The 19,936-nt window shown below is 35.4% G+C and overlaps 1 protein-coding gene across 9 annotated transcripts in view; it reads right to left on the reverse strand.

The window, feature by feature from the left end:
* Positions 1 to 19,936, reverse strand: part of TCF12 (transcription factor 12) — a 411,875-nt gene that overhangs the window by 3,682 nt on the left and 388,257 nt on the right. For 5 of the 9 annotated variants that reach the window (XM_007479687.3, XM_056809522.1, XM_007479688.3 and 2 more), the window contains 7 exons: positions 19,761 to 19,834; positions 18,698 to 18,769; positions 17,711 to 17,917; positions 7,146 to 7,260; positions 5,975 to 6,137; positions 4,400 to 4,632; positions 1,310 to 1,463 (listed from right to left, as the gene is read on the reverse strand). In XM_007479687.3, the coding sequence (XP_007479749.1) occupies positions 1,321 to 1,463; positions 4,400 to 4,632; positions 5,975 to 6,137; positions 7,146 to 7,260; positions 17,711 to 17,917; positions 18,698 to 18,769; positions 19,761 to 19,834 (1,007 nt within the window). In that variant the 3' untranslated portion in view covers positions 1,310 to 1,320. The remainder of the gene's footprint in view (positions 1 to 1,309; positions 1,464 to 4,399; positions 4,633 to 5,974; positions 6,138 to 7,145; positions 7,261 to 17,710; positions 17,918 to 18,697; positions 18,770 to 19,760; positions 19,835 to 19,936) is intronic. The other 4 variants (XM_001368229.4, XM_056809540.1, XM_056809547.1 and 1 more) reach the window with 1 other exon arrangement.

Here is a 19,936-nt window from a genome sequence, read left to right on the forward strand (position 1 = left end):
TTACTATTCATCAAAAATTTAAGAGGTTCGGCTTTAAATGAGATAGCCCTCATAAAGTCTGACAGGGTTGGGTGGGTGGAAAATCCATGTTCTAGGGTGACACAAATGAAACCAAATATACTATGGAAGAAAAAGAAATATCAAATAATCTGGCTAACAATTTCATTCTCAATCTATGTAACTAGTTAAGATGCAATTGTCTTAAAAATGAAATCAATCAGCAAGCATTTATTAAGCACCTTCTAGGAGTGAACCCTGTGGTGTCAAACTCAAATAGAAACAGATCTTGGAAGCCACTTAATGATCTGGAAGGACATAAGTTAACATTATGTATACCATACTATATTTCTGTTTATGCTGTCAAACATTTCCCAATTATATTTTAATCAGGTTCAGTCTGCAAGTCTGACACTACTGGACCAGGTAAAAGGGACATATCTATAATGAATAAGACACTCTTTGAAAAAAAGCCTAGTGAGAATCATATTATTCAGTCTTTTATTTTTGTTGTTGTGAATAAAGGAGAGAAAAAGATTATTCAAATAATTCAGACTTCAGGGTTAGCCTTTTACACCATAAAATATTAAGTCTCTAATATTTTAGGAAAGACAAAAGCATCATTACTAAGTGACAGCATTTTAATGAATCATCCTTCATCAGTGTTATGGCTATTCTTCAAGGATGAGCCAAGATAAATAAAAGAATACTGATCCCATCCCATGTTTTCTTCCCCCCTTATAAAGGTCAAATCTATTAAAATGTGGGTCCAGCTGACAGTTGTCCTTGGCTCTGTCAGCATACCTAGAGTAGGATGAACAGAGAGTATACTGTCCTACTAATCCAAGTGGAAGCAGATGACAAAACCTTTATATAGCTGGAGGCAGTGAAATGTGCAGTGTAAATGGCGACAGAATATTCCCTGATGGATGGGTCCTATCTTTACTTGCTTCCTGGATCAAAGGTTAATTCACCTGAGTACCAGGTGTGTCTTTTTGTAGCTAACTGCAGCTTAAATACTGGGTAGCAGGAAGAGAGCAAAAGTCCTAAGAATCATAATATTTTTATATATTGAGGATGAATAACAGTTGGATCTTAAATAGGATTCAGTCTCCATGTTAACGTCTATAACAGAAAGACAGCATCCCAAGGCTCCAAATTGGAGTTTAAATATAAAATAATCAAAGCTTCCAATTTCATATCAGGCTCTCATTTAGAGAAAAGTAAATCAGGCAGTGCAGTGAGCTTAATCCTTTGCTTTCCCTATCCTTCTCCTTTCAGATCCCTTTGTAAGTTACTACCCCAGACCTACCTGGCCGGTGTTTACATATGACCCATAGGGTTGGTAGTTTCACTAAGCCCAGGATGGGTTCCTGGCAGCGTGGTTGGTGGCTCTGCCGATACGGCAGAAACTTTTTCTTCTTCCCTTCTCTTAAGGCAGGCTGCTTTGGGGTTGAGGTTCCTCTCTGTAATGGGGTGAGGGAAGGAGAGAAGAGCTTTCATTATTCAATACAAAATTAAGAACCAGGGGCTATTATTCTTGGATACAAAAAACATCACTCTTTACTGGAGGTTCTTGGCATCCACGCAATTCTATATCACACTCAACAAAATCACAGTGTAGATCCCAGCGAACGTTAACCCTATTCCCCCAAATGTGTGCTCAAATAAAAAGCTAGATACATGCCTCCCAGTGTCCAAATATTACGTCTACTCTCTATTCTCTGTTACTTCTGATAGAGAGAGTCTTCTAGGGATTGCTTTGATCTGTACCAACACCTCAAACCTAATCCACCCTACTCTGGGGATGAATGTCTGAGCTGCCACTGTGAGCGTCTGTAACCCCCTCAGTGTCCTGCGGAGATGCAGTGCACTGAATTGATATGAGTGCTGACACCATCTGTACCTGGGAGACATCTGGGCTCAGCCTGGAATTCCATCAGCTTAGAAAATGCTTTATAGTAACAGACAGACCACTCAGCCAGCCCCAGGGCGATGAAAAAAATCCTGAGGATTTTCACCCTCACAGTTAAGTGACAACCTCTCAAGGGAGGCAGGGAGTTGGGGCATACACTGTGACTTTTCTTTGATATAACTGTGGAAAGAACTACATCAATTGCTCTTCTTGAACTAGAGGCAAAGGGAGCGAGATGAGAAGCTTTTACTCATGTTTCTAACACACAAAGTGGCTGGCTTTTTGAACAGTTAAGAAGGACTGAACAACTAGGATGTGTAGTATAGAAGGGAAGGAGAATGATTCACAAAGAGAAATAAAGAAGATAAATTATGGAAATAAATAGCAAATTGGCTCTCATGTATTATTTTTTTTGACCAGGATGCTAATTGTAGAAGTGCCCCATTTTAAGAAAACCCCATATTGAAAACTCAAGGGTGCAAAAAAATCTACTTGAATTAGACTATGAAGGTCAGGTATACCCCAAAATATGGTCATTATTTTGGAAATAAGAGGTTGTGGCTATCTTGGTAGAAATAGCTAACTATTACAGAATTTCTTAACCTGAGATATAGGAACTAGTTTTTTAAAAAAATATTTTCAGAACCATATCTCAATAGAATTGGTTTCTTTTGTAATTTTATATATTTTATACACTTAAAAATATTTCCCCCCCTGAGAAGAGCTCCATGTCACACAAAAAAGGTTAAGAAACTGATCTAATAGGTCTTAAGAGATTCTTCCAAGGTCAGGAAGTGAACTGAGAATTCTAGCCCAAGAAGTTGTTGGGTGAAGGAGAGGAACTAGGCAAAGCAAAAAAAAAAAAGATGGTAGAACAGAAATTGTGTGCTTTAGGGGAGTCCTGGATAAGTTTCATTCAGTGATTAAAGTAGAAACAGTAGGAAACAGGTTCAATAACACCAGAATAACCATTTGTTGGGAAAAGGTTGCTACAAAGGGTCATGGACCAGCTTTCCTATGGTCTTTGGAAGGCGGGTAGGGTGACTCCTTTATAGCCAGCCCTACCACAGTCTGTCACGGTGAAGGGGTAGGAGTTGGAGGTGTAGTAACCCGTTCTTCTATGATATAATGGCAACCACCTCTTGGACTTTGAACTGGTCTTTTTCAGATCACTCAGGCTTCGAATGCACTTAACCTTACTGACAATACTTGCCAGATTTGTGTGAAATGGCCACTACCCTGAGTAGGAATAAGAATTTAGCAGAGATGCCAGGCCTTTGGAGAGATCAGGCTTCTTTCTTTTTGGAATAGAGAATCTCCTCTTCTGCTTTTGTTGCTGTTGTTGATAATGTCATCATTACATGTGAAAACAGGTTCCCCAGGCTTAAGAGGATTTTAGCCATTTTTTTCTACACTATGAACGCCACAAAGGTAGACACTGTATCTTATCAAAACGTTACATCTTCCTTACCTTAAAATTGGGCTCTTCTCATAACAGGATATTGGAAATATTTGTAATTTGAATGAAGCATATATGTTAAAGGCTTTGATAACCAGTAGTAATTTGGCTGCTCCTAGATACTATGTGCTTCCCAAATGGGGCTCCTTCCCTTCAAATATCAGTTTTCTTGCCCTCTAACTATTGATCTCAGAACTCTTAGAATGCTTTCCCTTTTAACAGAATTTGGTTAATAAATGAAGGCAACGAAGGATCTTTTCCTGTGGGCTCCTTCCTCATGACATGAGATGGGGAGGGATGAATAGTTTGGTGGACCATCTCTTAATTAGTATTCAACAATGAGTGATGTTCAAGGAAGGGGCTAAATAATGAGCTCCTAAAAGCCTATTTATTGAGCTGTCTGATCTAGGTTCAAAGACTCTGATCATCCTAAAGGACCACTGATCTATTTGTCATTTTGTCAGTGATGAAGCTGGCCTAACCAATAAACAGATATAATCAACAAACTCATATTCTTATCCAAAAATTTATCTCGAGATAATTTTAATCCTAATAGTAACCAGATAAGAACTGGCTTGGGCAGACAACAGGCTAGGGATCATAGCAGAAGACAGAGAAGGAAGTATGAGTTATATACTATAGGTCAGGTTGGAGTGAATTTGAATCTAGGGATGTCATCCAAGGCAGGGAGGTAGCAGAAAGTTTTGGCAGGCAGGAGATCAGACAGAGTCAATGAGAGCAAGAAATATTGAAGATAAGCTGAGTGAGGATGTTTATTTCTTATAAGTGGGGCTATAAGCCCACAACCAGTGACGATATTAAGAAATCAAACAAAAAGCATTCATCAATTGCCATAAAGTCATAAAAATTCTGAAAGGGAATAATGTCTACTTGACAGAATAGCAGAGGGGTTGGGATTATTGGAAAATCCTGAAGTCTTGAGTGTAAGGAGTCGCAGTGAAAAAAAAAAAGTCTGCCCTTCAGAGGTAGAACAACTTTGTTTTCTTGCCTGCAGGGAAGTCACTCACCTCGGACTTGCTGTTCTAGACTGAGGATGACTGCCACGGCCTGGTGAAGAATAAGGAGCTTTGTCTGGGGCTTTTCACTCTTTAAGTGAAGCTGACACATTCTGCCCAGTTCTTTGAATGCCTCATTAATATCCCGCACACGCAAGCGTTCCCTGGCATTGTTAGCCATCCTCCTTTCTTTCTCCCTTTCTACCTTCTGCTCTGGGTTCAAATCTTCATCTTCATTAGTACTGCTACAAAATCAAAACAAAACAGATGTAAATATCTCAGCCATCCCTTTTTGTTTTCATTTACTCTGGTGGTGGTGGGGACACGGGAGGAACATGAAGATAGAGAAGGGTGACAGGAAATATGATTTTTTTTTGTACTGGAGAAAAATGTAATCATCAGCGGATGACCTGTAAATCTTAAAAGGCATTCTCTTGGATAGCCTACCTACCTAGGTCATCCCACTGACTTGTTAGAAAGACTAGATGCTATAATGAACTTGTCCTTCCAGTATACAGAGATCTCATCTACAAAGAACAGGGCTTTCCCACTCCTCCAGGCACCGAGTTATATCTGTGATGTCAACTACAGAGAGGCGACTCAATTCTTAATTATTTACAAATCACAGAAATATTTTAAAATATTTTTGGATTACATGGGATCCATATTTCCTTTACTTGACTAAGTATCATCTCCAAAGAAGGAAAAAAGAATCAAGAGGGCACAGATGGATAGATAAAGAACCAGGCTTGTAAAAGACCTTGCTTGGAAAGGTCAATTGTTCCAACCCAACAATACAAGAATCTCTTCTAGTATAATACAAAGTAAAATGATAGTGTAACGTTTTACTATCCCCTTCTTCCTTCAGAAGAAGTGACAAGTGCCATGACAAAGATGACAAGTTTTATAAGCATCAGTTACCATAACAAACCAAAATGAAGTCTAAGGATGTATGGATCATGAGAAAGAGATATTTTTCCTTCCAGTCACAACAAATATACATGGATTACAATAATTTTCTGCATCATACTCTTGAAAAACAAAGGAAAATTATACACATATATAAATCCATGTGTATATTATGAATATATGTATAGAATATAGTAATATTAAAATATAGACTATAGAACCTGGAAAGAAATCAGAAAGTAATAATTATTTAACCATCCAAATTTTTACCTATATTTTAAGGCTTTGTGAAACTATTCCTGAAAACTCAAGCCCACACTGAGCTTTTTCTTACTTATCTCTTGCTACATATCATTTTTCAAAAAACAGTCCATGTGATGAAGTTTAGTACTTAAGGATATGTCATTTAATTAAAAAAATTTAGTCAGCATCTATTTGTATAAGAAACTGTTTTTCTTTGTTTCAGGTATATAAGTCTGATTCTCTTAATCATACTCCAAGCTTCTTGAAGGTATGGATTGAGACATAATTCTTCCACACCACCACCACATCTTTTTCTCCAGGGTGTCTAACAGTATATTATTAGGCATATAGTAAAGTATGTGGTGAATGACTGACAGTTTAATTCTGTAATTCCTTTTACTTGTGGCCAAGCTAAAATAGTTGGGCTGCAAATACCTTGTTCTGCCTCGAGATGAAACTTTTATATCTTTTTGAGAAGATTCATCGTCTGATTTCATGTCATCAGATGAAGGAGGTTCGTGGAGATTTTCATCCTTTTCCTTGTTTTCAGACTTGATTTCTGTTGGACCAACAGCCCCAGATTGGCTCTGCAGGCCACCTGATGATTCAAATGAAATAGAAAATAATACTCAGTTTTTCAACTATAAATGGGTTGTCTCAGTTAAGAATGAGAACTAAGGTCACAGGGATAACTTTCTTATGCTTAATGACCTGCCCTGATTCTCAGTGTGTTCAACAGGGACATTAGAGAAGGTGGGAAGAAAGGTCATGCTCACATCACGGTAAATAATTCTAAAAACATGTACCAAGAGCCATGCTGTTCTTAAGAGTCCCATTTTGGCTATACCTGTCCATCAGCTCCAGATAAAATTCAATTGCATTTATACTAAAAAAGCATTCCCTTGACAAAAGAGTTTTTCTTTTATTATAAGGAAATGGATTACTTTAAGCAGAAAACATTCCAGAATACCAAACTGTAATTGAAGGTAGAAATGAGGATGAAAGAGTTAATGCATTTCCAGAAAGTGCCGAGCTTAGTTCTGCTAGGGAAAGGGGAATAAGACTACCATACTAAAGTAGATAACAGAATATCCCTGGGAGAGGAGTGCCAGTTTACTTTTTGGGGGTTTTGATTCTAACTGTTTGTATTGAATTATTAACATTCAGATGCGAGAAGGTTGCCTAACCATATTGAGAGCACCCAATACACCTAGGAAACACTCCTTTTTGTTCCCAAGGGACTTGTATTTTCAGTTTCAGTCAAAGGCATAATTAGTTAAAGGAGAGAGAGGTATAGAGAGATTGAGAGTAGACAGGGAAGAGGTTGCTTGGCTGAGGGAATATTAAACATGGATCTCTTGTCCATCAAGGAAGTTTGCAAATGACTTCAGCCACATTTAGAACCTCTATACACTGGACACAAGTGCCTGGCGATCCAAATCAGTTCTTTAGGGACTTGCTCTTCATTTTTCTGATTTCCTAAAGCACAATCCAGAAAGGACTTAAAATTTGAGAAATTGATTCAGAGACCACTACAGAGAAATCTTACAGGCTAGAAAGTACTCTGATCACATTATTATGAAAAGTAAGTGGATCAAATTATTACCTCTGTAATTTTCTTGTGTTTTATGATTCAGGTCTGTACTTGAAGCAGGGACGGTGCTGGACAGGACTGAATGATTGCCATTAAGGTTAACAGAGTCTTCCCGATGAGTTCCAACCTAAAGCAAAAAAAAAATTTTTTTTCTATCACTATTGCTCAGGACCAAAATACTTTAACTGGATTTAGGAGAGAGGTAGATATGAGGCATATGAATCCAGAAATTTCTAGAAATATTTTCTATTTTGTAGACATATTAAATGTGTCTTGACATTTATGTTGTCTTTTAAAACAAACTAAAACAATATTTTTACCTAAACCATTAAATCAGGTATAGCAGATATTACTACCATTACCATTCCAAAGGCAGAGGAGTTTTTCCTAAATGGATTAGTCTACTGGCCTGTTTTGGATTAATTTATTTGATGATCTGTTCTCTGGATTCTAGCAAAAGAAAGTAAAACCTAGTGGCATAATGTTCTCCTAGTCAACTGTACAGTAAGGAAGTGCAGTGCAAATGGAGAATTCTTTCAGGTCTCCATCACATGGCATAGAAATTGAAGTATTTCTTCACTTTGTTCTGTTTTTACTTACATGATTTTCATCTAATCCAAATAAATTCTCATTAAAGTCAACCTTGCTTTGAAACTTTGATGCATTAAGGATTTCCCTGAGACTTCCTCCATTGATGTGGTTCACAAGTCCTCCATGCTATTTTATTCTTTGCAATACTTAGTCATCTTTTTTCATGAATTCTTTTTAAGGAATCTTCCTAACATACTGGAGGCCTTCCACTGGTTCCTTTAATACCTTTGAAGTACTAAGACAGTGTTTGGACTATCTATTTTTTGACTTCCATTCCCTTTATCCATCTAGCCCAATGTGACTTATCCACTTTCTTCTGCAAAATTCCAACTATGATGCCTCACCACAGAAATGAGGAAATAGATGATTTCAAAGAGATTTGGAAAAAAATTTGTATGAACGAATGCATAGTAAAGTGAGCAAAACTATAACAAATTATACTATAGCATCAATGCTATAAAAAAAGAACAATTTTGAAGACTTTTACAAACAGATGAGAACTTAAATGAGTATAAGCAGGAGGGCAATTAATACAGTAACAACAATGTTATAAAGATGAACAGTTTTGGAAGTTGTAAGAACTATGATCAACACAATGACCATCCATGATTTCAGAGGATAGATGGGCAACCATGTTATTCACTCCTTGACAGAGAGGTAATAAATCTAGGATAAAGAATAAGACATGCACTTAACAAGAGAATTTGTTTTACTTGACTGATTAAGCATATTTCACAGAAGAAATCCCTACTCCCCAATGTGGCAGGAAAGAAAAGACAGATTTCTGTTAATTAAAAAATTAAAGCTTTAATAATAAATCATAAGATTTAGAGTTGAAAGGAACCTTAGAATTCATCTAGCTCAGTCCCTTCATTTTATAGAAGAGGAAGCTGAAGGCAGAGAGGTTAAGTAACTTGACCAAGAAGCCTGGATTTGAACCCAGAAGTTCTGACTTCAAATTCAGTGCTGAATAATGACAACTCATATTTCTATAGTACCTGATTTTGTGAGGAGGTAAAGAATGTGTCATTTCCAACTTATAATCAGTAAACTGAGGACCACTAATTTTTATTTCAGGATTTTTCTTCACAAGCAAATGCATAACTATGCTGATTTTAATTAATATATTTTATTTCTTAGAAAGGTACAACATTTAAAATAAATTATTACATGTGTTTATATTGAAATACAAATATATGCAATCTTTAGCTAAATGTACATATTATCATTATTTTGCATATTTCCCCCAGACCCTCAAAGTTTTTTTTTTTGGAAAAGAATGACAAAAACTAATAAATACTTTTATATGATTTATCAGAAAAGTTTCTAGAGAATATAAATTACCTATTTGTTAATTCTGATCTTTAATCAAAAGGTTGCAATTAGAAGTTGACCAAAAATGGCCATCAAAGACAGGCCAGCCCAGCCTAGCCCATGCAATTGTCTGTTATTGTATTCTTATTAAAACTGGCTACAGATGAAGCTTTTTAGTGGAACAGTAGCAAACATGTCAACTAGAAGATTAAGCCTTTAATTAAATAGGTTTATTGCCCAGAGTTACACATGAGAACCACTGTTTTTCAATAAATCCTTCAATCCTAGTAAACTGCTGAGCTTTGAATCCCTCTTGAGTAATTAATATAGCTTTTATCTTTCATGTCTTAGTATGGGTTTTACCCAGAGAGAGATAAATGCCCTTATGCAAGTTTATCCTTTGTTTAACACACATGGTTTCCTGTGAGCCAAAACAGAAGTAAGAAAGCAACCAAAGCAATGTCTTAGGCTAGTTGATCTAGGTAGAGGTCTAGATATATTCTAATAATAATAGCAAAATAGTGCTTTAAGGTTTGCAGAGTGCTTTACAAATATTCTCATGTCAGCCTCACATTAACCCTAAGAGGTAGGTGTTTATAGTATTCTCATTTTATAGATGAGGACCCTGAGGTACCTATCTCAATGATGAGGCTAGATTTCAACTTTGGTGTTTCTGACTCCGGGCTCAGCATTTCCTGACTTTAGGTCAGGTAATCTAAATACCTAGTGAATGTGAATATTATACTAAACATTCTACTGTTCTTCAGAGGACAAAAATCCTCCCCTACCTTTAAGTTATTTATTTTAAAAATATGTTGATATGCAATCTTACTCTATCCCTAATCATTTAATATATTTTATAACAAAATTCATATGATTTAGAGATTATTCCTGACTCAGGATTTCTTGTGTTACTGCTCCTTTTTAAATTGAGAATGAATAACCAAGAATTGATTGTAGATATCTTCTAAACTACTATATAATTTCATAATGGAATATAGTAAACTTGTCTTCTGAAAGAGTTCCCAAATCTGTCCATTATTTTTCATCAACCTGATGAAATTAACATAGACTTACATGACCAAAAATTGAGTGGGTCAGGAATTAAAACTTAAAAATGAAAAATAATTTATGAGGGAAGAAGGGATATTTTTACGGGTTTAATAAAACTCTACCTTAGAAAGCATATTGGTTATTTTTAAAAATAGAAACTTTAAAAATAGAAAAGAGAGAAACTTCTTGCAAGTTAGAGACAAGGAAGGTTAGTCTCTTCAGGGGAGAATTTAAAAATTACTTTGAAAAAACTATGGTACAATTTGGCTCTAAAGAAAAGATCCAAGTACATATTTCCTACCATTTGTAAAGGAAGGATGCTATAGATATGAAACACTGCGTATAATGTTAAGACTTAGCTGAAATGTGGGTTAATTTTGCTAAAATTTTCTTCTTTTTTGTGTGTTATAAGGGACAGTTCACTAAGAAAGGAAATGGAGAAAGATATAGTGTGTTAGCTTGGTTATTAATATAGTCAATTATGTGGATGGTTTTCCTAATGTTAAACCAGCCTTGCATTCCTGGTATAAATCCTACTTGGTCATACTGAATAATCCTTGTTATGACTTGCTATAGTCTCTTTGCTAGTATTTTATTTAAGAGAAAAAACACAGTGTGAAGTAAAGTTGGAAGATGTCAATATATTTTTTAAAAGAAGCTACAGGGGAAATAGAACATAAGCTTCCAGTACTTAGTCAACAAAAAAAAACTAGGCTTAGGTCTAAGGATCAACATATAAATTTTGAATGATTCAGAAAATAAACGGCAAATAAAATCAATCTTGAGTCTGGCAGGTTTCTTTTATGTTAGTACTATACAATGAATTTTCACATTAAAACAATTAATGGAAAATGGACTAAATATAGCTTTTTATGATTCTTCTGCAAATAAAGTCATATAAATCAGGCCAACATGAAGTTAAAATGAAGAGTTTTTCTTCATTTTTAGAGTATATGTTAATTTAAAGTGTTGGACATTCTGAGACTACCAATTTTAAAGTTAACTTTTCAACTTTTTCAGTAATTCCATTTTTAATCTCATAAATGTGATTTTTGGTTGTTAGCCATTTCAACTGGATAAATTAAGAGAACAAAAGGAGAGGAACAACTTGCTATATTTTGCCTAACCAAGGCAAGCTCAAGTCTGCCAAACTCCTAATCCTATTGATTTCAATTTTCATTGCTTTCCTAACACTAGACTTATAAAAGTTATGTTCTACTTTTTAAAGTGGTTTGATCCCTAGAATGGCGAGCAGATGATCATCTTACCAAGGATTTGTTTTGAACTTCTAAGAGTTTAAAAAAAAAATCTAGCCAACAAACAAGTAATTCTCCACTGCATATTTCAAATAAATGTTTTTATCATGCTAATATAAATTACTGACTTCTAAATGAAGGCATTTTCATTTATTGGCACATAGAGCAAAAATATAAACTTTTTATAAAATCCTCCGACTAGTAGGGAGCTTGAAGTCTGGAGTTTCTCATCTTAATGAAGTTAGCAGAAACTTTTCCTTTGTAACCTGATTCCCCTTGCAAATGGCCCTCTTACATTTTCTGGAGAATATAACTTTCACAGTCCTTACAATCCTTTTTTAACCCTTGCTCACTCTCTGCTCCAAAGTCCTCCCTTTAATCTGCAGGGCTGCATTCAAATGGTTCTGTCCACATACACAACAGGTGTACAAACAGTTCTTTGTCTGAGTCAGGGGCCCTGGGGCCAGCCAGATAGGATGGAGTTTTAATTGTTCATCTTGTTAGCATACAGCTGACAAGCTGCTATTGGGAGTGTAGCTGGAGAGGGTGAAATGCTCCCCCCTTCCATCCTTCAAATTTCAATAATCATGGAGATCCTCACTTCAGAATAAAAGCCCCAACCCAGAAAATGACATCATCTTGCATTCTAAAATCTCATTCCTTTCCCCTCCCCACCCCTATCCATTGCCATACTTTTGCTGGCGCACTGACAGAGGGACTTGTTTTCATTTAATTTGACCAATGGCTTTAGTACCCACAATGGAAAATGTTAAATCTAATTAGCTGATGAATAAGAGGAAGGAGGATTAGGGTTGAAACCCAAATGTACTGTGTGAAGCCCCTTTTGATTCTGAATCCCATGCAGCCCATTTGTCCAAATTATACTATATACTGAATACTGATTTCAATTAATTATTATTAATCTATATATATCGATTAAAGAATTGTTTGCATTATTCACTTTGAAGCTATTTTGCCTTATCTGAAAGTATATGTGTGTGTATACATATATGTATATATTTTAAAGCAATCTTAGTCACTTAACGTTTGTGACAAGATTTCCATCATAAACTAGATTTCTATGAATATATAACACCTTAAAAACTGGTTTAACTATGCTTTCTTAGCAATTATCTTGGCAGCAGCATAAAAATGGTTTAAAATTATAAAATGATTTTAAGTTTTGAAAGCATTGAAACTTTTTAAAACAGAGGAACAAACCTTAAAAAGCATTTAAAATTATGAAGGCTTAATGAAAATAAATTACAAACTGTTTTTCTGTTTGCCTTGAAAAAAGTAAACTAGAAGTATTCTTGGAAGCTACATAAATGTTAAAAAAAAAAAGCTACATGTGTGGATGGAATTTCTGTAGTGTACAAAGCCAAATCTGCATTTCTAAAAAGACCATTCTAAGGATAGGGAGTAAAAATTGCTTTCAATTTACATGTATTTTTTTTTAAAGAGACAACATTTCTGAGACTTACACTATCTATCTTATTTTAAAGTATTTACCCACATTGACCTTTAAGCAACTCGATCTACAATTTCTTAGCACTAATAAAAGGGCAGTTTTCTAACAGATTTACATCAGCTGGCTTTGGCTTGCATTTTTCAAGGACTGAGTGAGGTACCTTTAAATAGTAAGAGATAACCCAGGACTATTTTACTTCTATATGGGAATATTATGACCCTATTCATTGCTCTAAGGAAACAAAGCAAAAATTAAATGCAAAGAGCCCAGAGGAAAGAGTATGGGCAAAAATTCCCTAGTACAGTGGATAACAAAGGCAAAAAGAACTCAAAGATGAAATGTTATCCAGGATCATTAACAATCAGTAAAAAAAGAATATGGAAGAAAATAATAACTAAAATATAAATGCTCTTAATTTCCAAGAACTGAACCAAAGTACTAAGGCAGCAAGCAAATGTCATATGTAAACACCTAATATTTCTGAGGCCTCTAAAATGGCCCAGATCAAATAAGGGCATTACTGATCTCCAGTTTTACCTTTAACCCCAAACTTCCTTTTCAGCAGCTCATTTTAAGTCTTTATCATTAAAATAAATAAGCAGGCAAAAAGGAACCCAAACATTCTGATTTATTTCAGTGTGTTCTCATAGTGCTTTTTTTCCCTTGCCAATTTAAAGCTGTAAATGCTATATTAAACACAATAGTCTTTCAATGCCAAATACTAATTTGATAAGTCTTGGATTTTTATAACATTTTCCTGAAGCAAATATTGAGAAACACAAGACTATAAAATTCCAAATGGGAAAGGAAATGAAGTAAACTGGGATTTTAAAACCTGGCTCAAAAATTGAGCAAATATTAAAAATTAAACGATGACTGGTTACACTAATCACATAAAAAGGAGTTGAAATTACTCATTTCCTAGTTTATTTTTCTAAGAGCACCATTTTCCAGGGAAATTTAATTTTTGTTTCTGTCTGAAGTGCATCTCAAATGAAAACTCTTCAGCAGAGAAAATTTCATTTACTAGTAAATAACAATGCCTGAGAATCTTGTTTAGAAACAACAGCCAAAAATTTCAAGTATTTTGGTGCTTAAATATATTTTTGAATGACTAAATGATTTCTTATTTTAGATACCAAATGGTTATTTTCCCAAACAGGTAGATAGCTTTTCCACATATCAAGAAGTTCTACTTTAGTTGATTACACGGAATAGACTGTAGAAATCATAAGATTTTACTACATAACAGAGCTGAGATTTGAACCCAGATTCAATTTAGAAATCCCATCCTCTCTCTACTTTACTATACAATCCCTTTGTTTTACACATGAGGAAACTGAGGTCCAATGAACTTAAGTGACTAAAACCATGGCCCACTAACTCCAAATCTAGGGCTATTACCACTCTATAGTTTTCAGTGAATTGTACTATAAAGAAGCTACTCCTGTGATCATAGAAACAATCTTTAGTCCAGCTGACTATAAAGAAATTGATTCAACAAATTACCTTGTATAATAAACAAGTATTTGTCCACATAAAAATATCCCTCTTTAAAATAAAAAACATCAGAAATAATTTAAGTTGGAGATGTCAATCTGTTTATAGATTTTTTTGTTATGACATCAAGTATTATTTACTTCCACTTCCCTACCATTTCAGTCTACCCAAACTAAAACTATTTAAAAATCTTTAAACTACCCACCAAAACAAAGAAGACCAAAAGATTATGGAGGAAGTAACAGATAGGGATAATGGGTATATAACACTTCTTCTTTTCCCAAAATGGGTTTGAAGTACTTGATTTACTTGTTAATTCACTATTAAGATGCTGAGTTAGTTTTATATTAGCTTTAAGTTATGGACAATGTAGAAATCATGGTGAATGAGATTTCTAATAATATATTCTTTTTTAACAAAACTCCAGCAACAGCAAAGAATGATTTGGATATTCAGTGACATTGTGTAAATGACATTTTACCAGAACCAACATGCCTCTACTTGGTTTAGAAAATAAATGAATGAAATAATGAAAAACAAATGTTCTTTACAAAATTTCTTGCACAGACACTATCTTGCAAATCAACTCTTAGTAAATTGAGGGTAGACCTGTAATCTCTCCTATTTAATATCCTTTTTGGTGGCAGATTTTTTGAGGAAAAAACCAATTCTCTCTTCTATCTCACCTGTGCTGAAGTGAAACCAGAGAAAACTTTAATATGAGACAAGTCAGAGTTCAGTTGATAAAGATGACTAACTCCAGAACATAGAATTAACACATTACTAATTCCCAGTACAGTTGTAGTGTTTAGAAGTTGGAGAATGGAAACAACAAAACCAGGAAGGCTACTTTTGAGGATGGCTGGCAGTGGTTATGGTGATACACTCCAAACATTAAACACACACATACACACAGACACTGCTCCAAACATTTGGAAAGAGTTTATTCCATATGGGTGGGTACCAAGTGTGTATGCAAAGTGCAGGATTCCCAGCTGTGCTGACGGAAGTCCTCTATCACGGATGAGAGAGCGCCAAGGCAGCAGTCTTCCTAGCCTCGAGATCTTTCCCAGAAGCATGCCTCAGCCTGCTCTGAGAGAACATCAGGCAGAATTTGATCTTTATTTCACTCCAGTCCTTTTTCAGCTCATATTGTACACCAAAAAGACTCAAGGTTATGAAGTTAATTTCTCTTTTGGGACCTGAAGTCACGACTGCTACCTGGTCATTCTCAAATGTTTCCAACTTGGAGTTTTGATCTCTTTGGTGCAAGTCAGGCAATAAAAACTGGACCATCAGAAGGTGCTAGGGTCACATCCCAATAGGGTTAACAGGACATTTAGTTCACTTATTTTCTTCAACCTTATATTCTCTAAGAACTATATTCATGGGCATAAGAACTGAATTCTTCTGCATTGCTTCCAACAGTTGCAGGGGCTGCAGTTCTTTTGTCTTGCTGCCATTCCATAACTAAGCCTGGTGTACCTCACGCTCTAGAAGCCCAGGGATTGTTTATGATGACTTGGAAAAGACTCCTTTTGTCAATACTTTTTGGTGTTACAAAATAGCTAGTGCAAATTTCTGGAGGATGTATCAGGTTCTTCAAAGGATTCCCATGTATTGGGATCTTTAAGAAAATTTTTTTCCTGTTAAAGCATGTCTACCTGATCGGGAAAAGATGATAATTCAAAGATACAAAGATAGTGGACAAGAGGCACCTCAGCAACAAGTCAGGAGGGAGGAACCTGAATGTAGAAACACTCCTGGATTCAAAATACAAATAACAGTGAAGTCAAAATAGAAGCAGTAAACTTGCAATTTAAGCTGAGATGGAAGAGAGAAAGGACTGATTAAAAGGTCAAGAATAGAAGAGATGAAAAGATCCCATTGCTATATTGGCACAAGGTCTGGTGGAGATGCAGTCCCTTGACTTCTGTGTAATGCATTCTCTCTCAAGTCAATCTTCCAAGGAAAAGAGAAATAGTTTTCCATTATAATCATCAATTTGCCATTCTACATGTCTGTGATTACCAATGCCACTATAGGAGCTCCCTGAAGGAATGTTTAAATAGCAAATAGTAGTATCAGAAACATATTTTTTTAAAAATTTAAGCATCCAAACTATTCTTCTTTAGATTTTTTTGCAAACCTGATTCCTTTTTTTAAAAAAGGTGCAAAGTTCTACAAGCACCTAAAGTTGGCTATGCTGCTAAAAATGCTGTTCATAGGAAACCTAGAAGCCTTGTTTGATGTTTACTACAGTCACTCTGAAAAGAACATAAACGGATGTCTTACATGTGGATGTGAAAATCTGGAACCAATCCTATTTTACAGAACACAAGCCTTCAGCAATTGGGGCACCTAATTATTTTGATGATAGGTGAGTTTTAGCCTTGATCACATGGCTTGCAGCTAGGAATCTGTTTTATAAGTGAATATTTCACAGCATGCAATGAACCTTAAAAACCATGCCATAAACATGCAAACACATGGCAATACTTAAATAAGCAGGTTCAAAAAGAAGCTTCTTTTCTTTAAAAAATGTTTTGGAGAAAGAGTAATGTAAGACATTGCGCATACATTTTTGATGTGTACAGCCCTATAATCCCACTTTTCCCCCCTCAGAACAGTTCCCATGTTTTTGAAAAGATGGATTGAATTATTTTATTCTTCTTGGGGATTAATTTAAAATTGTTTCCTCTCTATTGTTACTTACACTACAGCTGTGCTCAACCCACCTCCCCCTCTACCCCGCCTCTTTGTTTTTTTTTCATTTGGAAAAAAAGTTTAAATTTGGGCTTGCACAAACGAGAGTTTCACATTCCAGTCGCTTTCTTCCAGGCTTCAGCCAGCATCTGCTATTGAAGACTAGTTCCAAATTACAATAAACAGCTTTTCCAGACCAGAACACTTGAAATTCAGTCTTTCTTGACTGCTTTTCCTATTCAGACTCCCTATCCGCTATTTCAAGAAGAAAAACTGGTCTGCCAATTATTACACATCTGGAAAAAATGCATGTATAAGCTAAAATGCTCTCTGCAGAAACTCTGCTTTCTGCAAATGGCCACAGCAGGATTTTATGGGCCAATGACCAAGACAAAGTCTATAAAGGTTGCCCCTCAAGCTACTCCTCAATTACCTTTTGAAAAGCAAAAGGGGAAAAAAATTCTTTCAGCTGAATACCAAGTGATGATCGATAACTACACCTGCTACTTTCCCTAACCTTTGGTTCTTGGCAAAATTTTGGAGAAAAACATTCATTATGTAAAAGCTAAGGTTACAAGAAATGCACTTGAATTTGAGTCAATCACAAGCCTATATTATATTGCTACAACCACAAAAGACATGAAGTACTGTGTGTGTTAGGTATTTCAGACAATGGGGACAGTTACCATTGATGCTGATCTACTGCTTGTGACAAGGCTTGATCCTCCATAGTTTGAGTTGAGGCTCCCAAGTGATGCGTTATGGGATGGTCCCAATAAACTGTGTATGTCTCCATGGCCAGCAGGAAGGCTTGTAGAAGGTCCCACAGCATGGTTCCGAAGCACATGGATAGCATCATCCAGTCTGTCTAAGCGATCCTCCATTCGAGATTGCTGTAGAGATTGAAAAAGAACATGGAGGTCACTGTTGGTCCATCTGTTAAATTCATTATACCACTACGTTCTCTACTTTGGGATACATGGAAAACAGCAAGTGAAATACATTATCAGGGTGGCTTCAAAAGCAGCTACTGGCACTATGAATCAACAGGAAAAGAAAGGCTATCTGGAGATGATGTTAAATGAATGCCACATCAGAAACAGTGGCTACTCACAATGAGTCTACTATAAGGTTAATGTTTTCAGCGCTATGACACATCACAGATTACAGCATCAGATACTTAATTATAGTCTTACTGATAAAAGAAAGAATTGGGTTGGGGGAAGGAAGGGGATAACTAAAAATGATGCTGACCCTTTGGAAAGGTGGTAATTTGGGGAAGAAGCACAAGCAGAAGATCCCCAAATCAACCAAGGTCTAGTTGTTTAGTTGGAAATGAATAATGCATACATAGCTCACATTGTACGCACATCCAAACTTGGGTGTTTGACAAAGTAGAGGAAACAAATGCATTTGTGTGTCTGTATATAGATTCACACATTAGAAAATTCAAAATCAAAAGCATATGTCAGTAAGTCCACTTAAAAAACCCCAATCATTCTCTTGAACATAAAAGAAAGAAAAGCCTATTCTTGCAACTCTATAGAAAATGATATGGCAAAATGTTTGAGGTTAAAAGACCTTGTAATTTGTACTAATTGAAGATTTAAAGTGGTATTGGTGAATGGAATTAACTGTAACACAAAAAGGCACCATCTAAAGAGAAATAGTACCTCACAGACATCCTTTAAGAAGGACATTGCATCTTGCAAATGCTCGTGAAGTTGCTGCTCAACTCGATTTTTCTGGCAAAGTCAAGACAGAACAGGAAGCAAAGCACAGGTTAAGATTAATTCCAAAAAGAGATGAGGAAATAGCTGATGTGCGTGTCAGCATAAAATGTTAGTCAAGTTAATATAGAGGTCTGCTTGTATTAAGGTATGAGAAGGCTAAATGCTTAATTCTGAGTTTTAGGTTAGCATTCTAAATTGTCCATATTGTTTACATTTAATTACAAAATGTGGGAAAAGAAGAAAATTTTCCTTTGATTAAAAAATTCTGTTAGTCACAGAAAAAAAGAAAATTTGAAACTAGAAATATCAACAGATACACAAAACCTAGCTCAATATTCCATTAGATGTTTATTTGTCTAATCCTTGACAATGAAGATAAGCAAAGAAAAAATAACTGTAGTTAACAACCTACCACCAACTCTATACATTCAATGCAAAAAAAGAATAATCCCAAATTCTTCTGTGAGGCTTTATCTTTTACTTGCAATATAAATACATTATATGTTCTTTCCTGAGAAGGGTGCAAGAAAATGTTTCCTATGATAAAAGTTTACATAAGAAACATTTAAATATTTTGATATTTAGGTATATATGTATAAATAATGTATAAAAACACATAGTTTTTTCACATGTAAAAATAGACAAAAATACATTAAGATTCAAAATTGTGAATTGTTCTTTGTTGCATCCTCTCCTCTTATTTGCAGACATGGAAGGGCACATAGAACTCAGTTCTGGGTTTGTCAAAGATATGGGAATCTCATAACAACAGTATTTTAACACCAGATGTCTTAAGCCCAGAAGCCTGATGTCCAAAGAACAGATGGCAAGAGACACACCCAATGTGTCTTATGTTGTTTAACAGAACTAGACCATTTGCTAGAAAAGAATTCACTTGAAATGCTACCCTACTGTTTTCTTCATTGATATGCAGGGTTTATACTAACTAAAATGAACTCCAAACTCTTAGATAAAATTTATTTTTTTAAAATGTGGCTCTTACCAGGGAGTGGAGAGAATTTTCATAGTTTGGAGATGAAGGGGGTTGGCCTCCAGGTCTGGACCACTGACTAGCACCTGTTTAAAAACAAATAAACAAACAAAAAATCCTCAAAAACACCAAGTTAATTCAGAGATTTTTATAATTCAATGAAAGGAAATCAGAATATATTATTGAGT

Source organism: Monodelphis domestica, chromosome 1 (assembly GCF_027887165.1).
Source record: "Monodelphis domestica isolate mMonDom1 chromosome 1, mMonDom1.pri, whole genome shotgun sequence".
Taxonomy (NCBI): domain Eukaryota; kingdom Metazoa; phylum Chordata; class Mammalia; order Didelphimorphia; family Didelphidae; genus Monodelphis; species Monodelphis domestica.